The sequence below is a fragment of the Oreochromis aureus genome, linkage group 14 (genome assembly GCF_013358895.1).
Source record: "Oreochromis aureus strain Israel breed Guangdong linkage group 14, ZZ_aureus, whole genome shotgun sequence".
NCBI lineage: Eukaryota > Metazoa > Chordata > Actinopteri > Cichliformes > Cichlidae > Oreochromis > Oreochromis aureus.
The window spans coordinates 40,529,903-40,541,882 of NC_052955.1; the positions used below are offsets into that span (position 1 = coordinate 40,529,903).

At 41.9% G+C, this 11,980-nt stretch overlaps 1 protein-coding gene across 1 annotated transcript; it reads right to left on the bottom strand.

The window, feature by feature from the left end:
- Positions 1-6,461: 6,461 nt before the first annotated feature.
- Positions 6,462-11,403, bottom strand: LOC116313085 (beta,beta-carotene 9',10'-oxygenase-like). Its single transcript, XM_039598197.1, has 12 exons — positions 11,312-11,403; positions 11,023-11,221; positions 10,726-10,937; positions 10,532-10,647; positions 10,304-10,406; positions 10,096-10,224; positions 9,630-9,790; positions 8,836-9,003; positions 8,574-8,711; positions 8,103-8,285; positions 7,369-7,479; positions 6,462-7,291 (listed from the first exon to the last, which is right to left on the bottom strand). Exons 1-12 carry the CDS (start codon positions 11,346-11,348, stop codon positions 7,175-7,177), a joined length of 1,674 nt encoding a protein of 557 aa, XP_039454131.1. The 5' UTR covers positions 11,349-11,403; the 3' UTR covers positions 6,462-7,174.
- Positions 11,404-11,980: the final 577 nt, after the last annotated feature.

An 11,980-nucleotide genomic window follows, 5' to 3' on the forward strand; every position in this document is an offset into this window, starting at 1 on the left:
GACAACAAATTTAAATACTGTGTTTTTGACAAGGAGTTGGTGGCTCTCAATTCAATTCAATTCAATTCAATGTTATGTATATAGCGCCAAATCACAACAAAAGTCGCCTCAAGGCGCTTCATAGGTACAGAGAAAAACCCAACAATCATATGACCCCCTATGAGCAAGCACTTTGGCGACAGTGGGAAGGAAAACTCCCTTTAACAGGAAGAAACCTCCAGCAGAACCAGGCTCAGGGAGGGGCGGGGCCATCTGCTGCGACCGGTTGGGGTGAGAGAAGGAAGACAGGATAAAGACATGCTGTGGAAGAGAGACAGAGATTAATAACAGGTATGATTCGATGCAGAGAGGTCTATTAACACATAGTGAGTGAGAAAGGTGACTGGAAAGGAAAAACTCAATGCATCATGGGAATCCCCGGCAGCCTACGTCTATTGCAGCATAACTAAGGGAGGATTCAGGGTCACCTGGTCCAGCCCTAACTATATGCTTTAGCAAAAGGAAAGTTTGAAGCCTAATCTTGAAAGTAGAGATAGTGTCTGTCTCCTGAATCCAAACTGGAAGCTGGTTCCACAGAAGAGGGGCCTGAAAACTGAAGGCTCTGCCTCCCATTCTACTTTTAAATACTCTAGGAACAACAAGTAAGCCTGCAGTGCAAGAGCGAAGTGCTCTAATAGGGTGATATGGCACTACAAGGTCATTAAGATAAGATGGGGCCTGATTATTTAAGACCTTGTATGTGAGGAGCAGGATTTTGAATTCAATTCTGGATTTAACAGGAAGCCAATGAAGGGAAGCCAAAACAGGAGAAATCTGCTCTCTCTTTCTAGTCCCTGTCAGGACTCTTGCTGCAGCATTTTGGATCAGCTGAAGACTTTTCAGCAAGTTTTTAGGACATCCTGATAATAATGAATTACAGTAGTCCAGCCTGGAAGTGATGAATGCATGAACTAGTTTTTCAGCATCACTCTGAGACAGGATATTTCTAATTTTAGAGATGTTGCGCAAATGGAAGAAAGCAGTCTTACATATTTGTTTAATATGTGCAGTGAAGGACATGTCCTGGTCAAAAATGACTCCAAGGTTCCTCACAGTGTTACTGGAGGCCAAGGTAATGCCATCCAGAGTAAGAATCTGCTTAGATACCATATTTCTAAGACTTTCAGGGCCGAGTACAATAACCTCAGTTTGATCTGAATTAAGAAGCAGAAAGTTAGCGACCATCCAGGTCTTTATGTCTTTAAGACATTCCTGCAGTTTAACTAATTGGTGTGTGTTACCTGGCTTCATGGATAGATAGAGCTGCGTGTCATCTGCATAGCAGTGAAAATTTATGCTATGTCTTCTAATGATACTGCCTAAGGGAAGCATGTATAATGTAAATAGAATTGGTCCTAGCACTGAACCCTGTGGAACTCCATAACTGACCTTAGTGTGTGAAGAGGACTCTCCATTTACATGTACAAATTGGAGTCTATTAGATAGATATGATACAAACCACTGCAGCGCAGTACCTGTAATACCTACAGCATGTTCTAATCGCTCTAATAGGATATTATGGTCAACAGTATCGAACGCTGCACTGAGGTCTAGCAGGACAAGCACAGAGATGAGTCCACTGTCAGAGGCCATAAGAAGATCATTTGTAACCTTCACTAAAGCTGTTTCTGTGCTGTGATGAGCTCTGAAACCTGACTGAAACTCTTCAAATAAGCCATTCCTCTGCAGATGATCTGTTAGCTGTTTGACAACTACTCTTTCAAGGATGTTTGATATGAAAGGAAGGTTGGAGATTGGCCTATAATTAGCTAAGACAGCTGGGTCTAGAGATGCTTTTTGAGTAAGGGTTTAACTACAGCCAGCTTGAAGGCCTGTGGTACATAGCCGATTATTAGAGATAGGTTGATCATATTTAAGATCGAAGCATTAATCAATGGCAGGACTTCTTTGAGCAGTTTTGTAGGAATGGGGTCTAAAAGACACGTTGATGGTTTGGAGGAATTAATTATTGAAGTTAACTCAGAAAGATCAATTGGAGAAAAAGAGTCTAACTTAACATCGATGGTACTAAAAGTAGCTGTAGATAATATTACATCTGTGGGATGATTATTGGTAATTTTTTCTCTAATGATAATTTTATTTGTGAAGAAGTTCATGAAGTCATTACTAGTTAACGTTAAAGGGATTGTTGGCTCAGTAGAGCTCTGACTGTTTGTCAGCCTGGCTACAGTGCTGAAGAGAAACCTGGGGTTGTTCTTATTTTCTTCAATCAGTGACGAATAGTAAGATGTTCTGGCTTTATGGAGGGCTTTCTTATAAAGCAACAAACTATTTCTCCAGGCTAAATGATGATCCTCTAAATTTGTGACACGCCATTTCCTCTCCAGCTTACGAGTTATCTGCTTTAGGCTACGTGTTTGAGAATTATACCACGGAGTCAGGTACTTCGGATTTGAGGCCTTAGTTTTCACAGGAGCTACAGTATCCAGAGTCGTACGTAGTGAGGAGGTAAAATTATTAACAAGATAATCGACCTCTGTTGGAGTAGCATTAAGGTAGCTGCTCTGCTCTATGTTACTGCTCTATTACTGAAGGATACTCGCCATACCAATACCAACTAGATGTTTAAATCTTAATATAAAATGAGTAAGAGGTTGACATTAGGTAAGGCTACACCGGGGTAGCGGTCATGGCCTATTAAGGGCTCTGTTGGCTCTTAGGTGACGGTTTCCTCGTGGCTGCGTGCAGCGGGGCTAGGGGAGGGGCTGTGCTGACGGATGTGGGTTACTGACCTGATAGCCTGGCTGCCCCTGGGTGGGTCCGAGACGGGCGTGAGGTTCTGGGGGCGCTCCGTCTCTGGGCTGGGGCCCTGGCCGGGCCTCGGGGGCTTGGGTCCTGGTTGGTGTGTTGCCGGGGTTGTGGGCGGGTGGGTGTATGGGGACCCAGCCCTGGCGCAGGGTGCCGCCAGGGCATCGAGCCACCTGGGGGGCTCTTCATCTGGTGGGGGAGGTTGTTACATCTTGCAGGAACTCTCTTCAGGAACTCACTCTGCAGGAGGGGGAGATACAGGAGAGGTGGAGGAAGATCTCATTCTGGGCGTCTATTGTCTTGTGTAGTCTGGAAGATGAGTGGATGACAGGGTGGGTGCAGTTTTCTCTGTGGTGGGGTCGGATGGGCTGTCCCGGGCTCTGTGGGGCCAGGCGGCGCTGCTGCACTGGGCCCCGGTCCGGATGGGCCTGGGCCCCCTTTCCCTCGCGGGTTGCAGAGTATGGGGGTGCCTACTGGGGTCAGCGGGGGAGCTGGCCCCAGGGAGGGGTCACTTGCCCCTCCTGTCCTTCCCTCCCCATCTCCAGCTGCCTCCATCTTCCCGCTCCACCACAATCACCCACACATGCAGGGCCTTGGGGTAGGGGTGTGTCACCAGGGTGCAGGGGAGGCATCTCCCCCCTCTGTCCCCTTCTGGCTGCCTGTGCCTCAATTTTATCTCACAACTTAGACATTCACATTACTCACACTCTCATTACACATACATATAGGACCTTGGGGGTGGGCACGCTACACGGACTCCAAAAGACCATCAGGGTGTACAACCTCACCCCTGGGGTCGTTGCCCACCTCTCAATTTTAAATACACGTAGACAATGCACCTTAGAACACACATACATCAACACTACATATGAGCGGGCGGAGGGAGGTTTGGAGTCATCTCACACCCCCGTTCTCTGCGGCCTGCTGGCGCGGGGGGGCTAGGAGGAGGAGTTGGCTAGTAAGCAAGGAATAATTGCATATGAGAGCATGAGGGTGGGAATGGATGTTTGTATCTGTGTGTGCCTGTATGTCTGTGTCTATATGTCAGGTTGGGTATCAGACGCCACCTCTCTGGGGACATCTCAGACACTCCAAGGTTTGGAGGCCTATCTCCCCCCACCACTTCCCCTGCCAGTGGCAGACGCCCTCAGATGTCGGTGCGTTGGTGGTTCTTTGTGTCCAGGGATGGGCGTCCAGGTACACACCGGCTCACTCCTGGTGGCTGCTTGTCGGGGCCTGGAGCCTGGGGCTCGCTCGGGCCACTTCGGGGGTGGGGTGCCCTCGGCCTCGGCCTGGGGCTCGGGTCACTCTGGCACAGCTGGCTGCCGGCGGAGCTCACGGGCACGTCACTGCAACCCCCCCTGGCTCCTGCTCCGCGGCTGCTGAGTGACCCCTCATCTGGGACTCTCCTCAGCTCTTTCTGGGATAGTGACGCAGCTGCCCCTCTGTTGGTCTTCCTTGGTCTCTTGTGTTCTGGGGGCCTCTGGATGTCTGGAGTTTTGATCTCCTCCATACCTGCTTCATGCCCTGGAGGTCGGGGCTGTGGCCCCCCCCACACCCTCTAGCAGATCATTACATGAAGGAACCTTTTAAAAACAAGTGTGCTCATGCTCACAGGTGTACACACAGGTGATCACACACACAAACTACACCCTTTTTGGCTCCTACCTCAAAGCACACTGTGCGCTGTCGATCTTACGTGCTGCACAATAATATTTAATATTTAGTATTTACTGTCATATTCCCATATATCATCGTGATGTTGTTTATTCTATTGCTCTCGCTTTCTTCTGCTTGTTTTCTTTTTTCTTTCTCAACAGGTGATCCAGGTGATCGATATATGTATTTTTTGTCTGCTTATTTTGTTGGTTTTTGTTTTTTGCCCTTTATCCCCGTCCCTCTTCTCCGCTGTTTTTCCCCCCTCTTTCTTTCTCCCTTTTCTTTTCCTCATTCAAGTCTGTCCCGTATCTAGCAAGTGAAAAAACCCCAAAAAAACCCAAAACAATAAAAGATGAATCAAATAGACCATTACGGCAAGGCTGGGATGGTCCATTTGGTAAAGTAAATCCGTTGGGCATCTTTCTTCACCTTTAGACAATAATTCTGATGGCAAAAGAGCCAAATGGGACAGGTTAAAAAAAAAAAAAAAAAGGTAAGGCTGCACTTTTTGCAGCGATCTTGTATAGAAAACTATTCCGCGCGTATATAAAACAGGTCAGCAGCTCTGAACCGTAGTAAAGGGACCTCTGGCTAATACGTCAGGTTCATGTCGGGTTCGTAGCCGAAAACTAGCTTTACTTTGTTGTCTGGGTCAACTTTGCTAGTGAGAGACAGAGAGAGGCGTTGAAAGGCTGCTCCAACGGAACTTATTTTTTCCGGAGGAAAACACGAACACAGTGTACAGTCGAGTCTTAATAGCTTACTTACAACTGGGCTCGTCAGGCACTCTTTTTGGCTGCAGTGGTTATTATTATATTTACATGCTTCCATTTCCCATTTCTGCTCGGTGACACCTCGTACTTTTCCACTCTCCTTTTTCTCCCTCCTCACGCTCACAGACACATAACGGGTATGGCAGTCCATTCTCCCTGCAGCACGGACTACACTGCCCATGAGGCTACATTCTTTAGGGCTATCCCCTAACACTCTGCCTATTGACTTCATATTAAATCATTTTTTGAATAAGAATTTAAAAAAAATATTTCATCACGTCATTAAGCGGGCCACAAGTAGGGGTGACATGGGCCGCGAGATAGAGACACAGGCATTAGAGCCTCTTAATGTGTGTTTTGTTTGGGTTTCCACTGGTGTGGAATTACCAAAAATAGAGAGAGCATAGCCAAACATATGTAACAGGAAAAGACCGCTGTGTAATCCATTTATTTCAACAAAGTAACTGTATTCTGAATATCACCTTTTTAAACGGTAACTGTAATGGAATACAGTTACAAATATTTTGTATTTTAAATATGTAAAGCTGGTACATGTATTCCGTTACTCCCCAACACTGGCCAGAGTATTCCTAGATCTTTGAAAAGCATCTGATACAATCAGTGATGAAATATTAATCTGGAATGGTATGGGATCAGGGCGTTGTACTGCGTTGGGTGAAAAATAGTAACAGGAAACAGTTTGTGAAGTAGGGTCAAAACTATTTGTTATGAATGATGTTTTTAAGGTACAAACTAGGTAAGAACAAACTATTATTACATCTACAAAAAAAAAAAACTAAAATCATGTCATTTGGGAATTCTCAAATAAACTCACATGTGCAGACAGATGTTGTGGAAATTGAAAGAGTTCATGAACACAAGTTTTTTGGTCTTATAATAGATGATAAAATAAGCTGGAAAAACATATAATAAATAAGCATTTCAATATTGAGCAAAGCAAATAACATTCTGGACCACGAATCCCTCCATCGGAGAGCAACTTGGTGTTAGTATCTTGCCCAAGGATATTTGGCATGCAGACTGGGGGAGCCAGGGATCGAATCACCAACATTCCAATCAGCAGATGACCTGCTCTACCTCCTGAGCCACACCATATGTGTTTGTGTATGCACACATGTATGTGGTGTATATATGTGTTTATGTATATATATCTGGAGTAACACAGCCAAACACATGTGACAGATTATAAGGAAGGATTTATGATAGGATATGGTATAAACATGAAGAAACAGTGATTATTAGTACAAATAATAGGAACGGGTTTGATTAAATAAGCTTATTCTATTATTTTAACATGTTCAAAAAAAGCCACACAATAAAATAAAAAACAAAAAAACACAATACAATAATTTTATGTATTCTCTAATCACTCTAATAATTTTTTGTGCTGCAAATTATTGTGTAAATTATAGTATTCATAACCCTTAAAGTTTTCCAGATTTCACACTTTAAGGGAATTTTATGGTACATCAACACAAAGTAAAGCATATTTGTGAAGTTGAAGGAAAACGATATATGGTTTTCAACGTTTTTCACAAATAAAAATTTGAAAAGTGTGGTGTTAGTATTTATTCAGCCCCCTTAACTCTGTTCTGTAAAGGCCTCCGATGTTTGTGAGAGTGACCAAAAAGCATCATGATGATCAAGGAACACAACTGAGAGGTAAGGGATAAAATTGTGGAGAAGTTTAAAGCAGCGTTAGGTTATAAAAACATATCTCAAACTCTCAGTCCAACCTCACTGAAGATGGAGAACACTGAATAGCAGATATAAAAACTAGTGTTTTTATATCTGCTATTTCATGCATTGAAAAAGTATAAAGGAATTCTTTAAGTGAGGGTCTTTGCTCTCAAGTCAACATGTACACAGTGTAGGTGTGTCCCTGTGAAGTCACATGTACATCCATCAGATGTCTAAGCTGTGGCACTGAATGTCCCGTGGAAGCCATAGGGGATGTTGACAGGTACCACCGCCCTGCCCAGCTCCTCAAATGTCTTGGCATCTAACACCAGAAGGAATGTACTCTTGTCCTGGAGAGAACGGAGACATGGGTAAAGAACTAACTGTATAAAGAGTACTCTGTTTAAAATGGCTGAGCCTGACTAACCTCGTCTGGAGTGATGACCACAGACATGATGACACCATCATCCTCCTCTGTAGCATTAGGAGAGGGAACAAAGACCGGCTCAGATGGATACTGACCAGGATGTTCCCACACCTGTGAGGGAACATTTACACACCAGGGCTGTGACAATATCACACTCATGACGATAAAAGAAAAATCACAATAACAATGTTTTCTCAATACCTGTGGGACAGTCCAGTCTAACTTTGTTTACTGTTTGTTAACTCCATATTACCCACAATTTTTATGGATTGTCTTCAGTCTCATACTAGTAATATACCAGGCCTGGGGAGGCCTGGTATATTACTAGGCCTGTTGTTTTCAATACAACATTATATAATTTCACAATGACACAAAAAGTTACTACATATACATATACATACTACAATGTACTACAATAATATACTACACTAGATTTCTATATTACCAAGGCTGACATCAGCATAAAACGCTTTAATATAGCTCTTTCCCCTTTGGGGTGAGTTGCGCTCTCTAAATGCTTTTTCAAATGTCACAGTTGTCACTACACAGTAAGTGTCTGATACGTTTGTTATTACAAATTTAAATCTCAGCAAATTTATTTTGTGGATGAACTAAAATATAAACAGATATAATTGGTTCTATCTGGAAACTGTTGATTTCAGTTGTGGGGGTTAACTTGTTCCACAGATTGGAAATGCGAGCTCTCTTTTCTTTGCTCCAATAAAACAACATGCCTTCATCCGTTTTCCGCAGAGATCCATCTTAATCAGCGTGTCCCCTACAAGGTGTCTGAAGCCACAGCCATAGAAGTAGCGGTAGGGATGGGTGTTGAATTTGTGATAGTTGATCTGAGGAAACTCCAGACCTCCGTATTCATGGAGATCCTCCCCATGGAGGTCCTCATGGGTACAGAACACCTGCACAGGTTTTAAAAAACAAAACAAAAAGCAACAAAGGTAATCATTGAGATTCAGGTAGTGAAAGTGCTACATATTGACATTTTAATGGGAAAGTCCAATTAAGCATTTATATAGAAGAGAGAATTTAAATAAGTTCTAAAGAAAGAAGCAGTAGGTTTGGTAAAGCATGTAAATTTTAACTACCTTAAGACTGATAAAATCTTAATGTTTGTGTGAAAAAGTAAAATGAAACAGAGAAATTAAACATGTGCATTCAGTAACGTGCTGATAGATGTACATTAATACCTTGTTCTTGGCAATTCTTACAGAAGTAGCTATGCTGTTCGGCCGGGTAATCAGGTTCTGGTTGTAGGGTGTGTCGCGGTCAACATTGAGAGGCAGCACAAATCGCCGGGGGAAGGCTCTACTCAAGGTGTTGTACACCTGATGAGGAAGATCTAGTTAACTTAAACAAACCATCTTTTCTTCAGATAAACCAAAAGCAGCATAAGGATTTTCCATAAACTGCACAGGAAAGTCAGTAATGAGCTTTACTTAACTAACTTACCTCATCAAGAGCTTCTCCAGACTTGCGCATGTTCTGGATGTTGTAGTTTGTAATTGCCTGGCCATCATCTGATGCACACAAATCTATGATCAAGAATCCATCCTCCTCAAATGCATTGATCTGATGGAAGGTTGACAGTGGCTTTGCAAGATACTTGATGGAGCTTACCTGAAACACAAAAACAAGAATGGAAATGCACCATGGCACTAGTTCAGTTCTGCATTCTAGTTCAAGGCAAATAATTTTACTGAATATTTTATATAGACAGGTTTTTTTTGTTTTTGTTTTTCATAATTTATTAATGTGACTTAAATATTTTTTTCACATTTCTGCAAATGCAAAAAAAAAAATAATTTTATCAACTAAACTGAACATTTATTAGTTTCTTCTGAAATCTTTGTAACATAAATCATTTAGCACTCTACCTATTAATACAGAGCATCAGGTGTCAATTTGCTTTTACCCCCTTCCTCTTTATTTTTCAGTTATGCTACCATAATCCGTATTCTGATTACTATTATTTCTCATGATTAATTGTTGATTTTAATGACAAAAAATGGTTTTATTGCACTTTTATTGTTGCTTTTATCTTGCATTTGCAACAAAACACTCAAAATTCAATCAAGAGGGCACTATTTTTACATTTTAACTGTCACTTTTACACTCAGTGTTTAATTTAACAATGAGCAATGTCACAGGAACAATACTTATTAGACTTGGAAGAATACTTTTTATTGTGAATTAAGTTTACCTTACTTAATCACTTAGTTCATTATTCCATGTTAGAGTCCTACCTTCCCAGAGTGTTTGTGGATCAGATGGAAGATTGTGTTGAGTTTTGGGTCCCAGAATATGCTATCACTGATGCTTTTTCCTCTCAGCTTGCCTGTCACGATCTTCAGCAGGTCCAGCTTGATGGGCTGTTCAATGAACACCACGTAGTTCTCAGACATCGCTATAACAAAATAAGAAGAAGTTTATTAGTGGTGGGACTCAGGTCCAGTAAGACTTGGGAAATTTATATATAAACCCCAATGATCCACTGATCCAGCCATTTTCATCCCATACCTGAAATCGGAATATCTGCCTGTACCTCACTTCATTGTGCATTTTTATTTCCAAATTCAAAAATAGAAATATGAAGAAATAGACATATATTTATGAGAGGTTATGTAAAAAACAAAGACTAAATCTGTATTCCTATAAATGGGTCTATGATGAAAACCGCAAAGGAATTTGTGCAAGAGGTCTTTTGCTCACCAAAGCTGTGATAGTATGAAGGTTTGGTCTTGTCCACTGAAGGAATCGAGCACAGCACTGACGCTCCCTCCAGGGTTTCATCTTCTGTTTTCTTGGTTGGTGGCACTTGGATAATGTTGTAGTATGATCCTGTCATGCCAGATACTGTTAGAACTTTGATCCTTAACCTGTAGTGTCCAAATAAATGGATCTGATGTTTCTTAAATACCTTTCGAGGTGTAGGAATTTCCCATGTTGTATGTCGTACCATCAGGCTCAGTATGAGGGTGTGCTGTGGCTCCATTCACAGCAATGAATTTGCTCCAGTCCACCTAATACAAATAAATGCAATGGCACAAAAGGTTTGCAGTTTTTATTGCTTCTATACCTACTTTTACAGTTTGATACATGTGCCACTAAAACTTCAGCTGCACGCATATCATTACACTCATGGTACCTTTTCAGTCGTCTCCAGTGTCTCAGGGTCCACCTTGTGCATGATGTTGGTTTCTGTACTGACATAATAATCACCTTTGTAGGTCACAAAACTCACGTTGGCATTGTCTGTGGGCTCTAGAGGGAAAGAAAGCTTTGAATTATTTATTCTATAGCTAGTGCATCAACAGGCTGCTTTGTCTTCGAGATACTCACTGTGTGATTCAAATCTTGACAGGAAGCGCTGGAAGACATTTTTACAGGGGTCCGGCATGGTTACAGTCCCAAACTCAGATATCGCAATGCGATTGTGCTCCTTGTTGGTCTGGTAGCTGTCACTGGACAGGAAGCGGCTTTTGTAAGTCACTTGCCCATTTGATATTTTGAACTGGTGCAGGAGAGCCATGCCATCAAACCAGTGGTTGAACCTGTTGAGAAATGGATGCAATGCAGAGGAGTGAGCTTCATGATGTCTGAAGCGGATGGATAAACACACAAAGATGCAGCACTCACTTGTGGTTTCCGATCTCAAACTTTCCGGGCCCATTTCTCAGGAAGTTTCCATTGATCCATTCTGGGATTGTACCAATGATCTGGGTGCTGATGGGCCTGGGGGTGTCCTCCACTGAGCTCACAATCTTCTCGATAGAAGGCAGACCACGTACATTTGTGTAATGATTGATGTTCTTCGCAGACCTAGATTTCTTGAGTGCTGTTGGAAAAAAACATAATCAGAAAGGACACTGTTATAATTTAAGCAAAATAATGTTAGTGTGTCCAGCTAGCAGAACTTAATGTTTACCTGAAGTATTCCTTTTCTGATGTTTGACAGTATCCATGGCTGTGGCTAAGCCTACTGTAGCTTAGTCTCTCTTCTGAGATGCTGCTGGTTTGTATGCTGACTCCTGATTTTATACTGTCCTTCTGACACGTACCATAGAAACAGCAAAAAGGATGCAATCAGACATTTCATGCTTGTTTAACTCTGTGCAAAACAGAAGCAAATGGCAATCAAAATGTAAGCAGTAACAGATGATCACTTTATCTGACTGGAAAAAACAGCAAATAACCGTGTCCAGTCTTTCAAATCATTCCTTTGACTCTTTTAGTTAAGCTTAATATGCATGGTTATATATAGCATGGTGAAACCAGATGAACTTGGATGAGTGGCTTAGAGGGATGTTTTTTTTTGTTTGTTTTTTTTTACAGATGTACAGCAATCTTTTAAAAAATATTTCAAATGGGAATATTCTATTTCTGGAATAATTAAAGCATTTTAAAATGTTTTCTTGCTCAAAACCTCTTTTACATTTGAGTTATCTGAATTAAAAAATAAAAAGAGTTCAAAAGAATCACCCATGAACAGGATGACTCTGCATTTTCTGGTTTCAGTAAGGACACTGTGAGTGCCACTGATGGAAGTTCATTTGGGTCCTCACAAAGCTAGCATCTCAAATTAGATTGAAAAAGA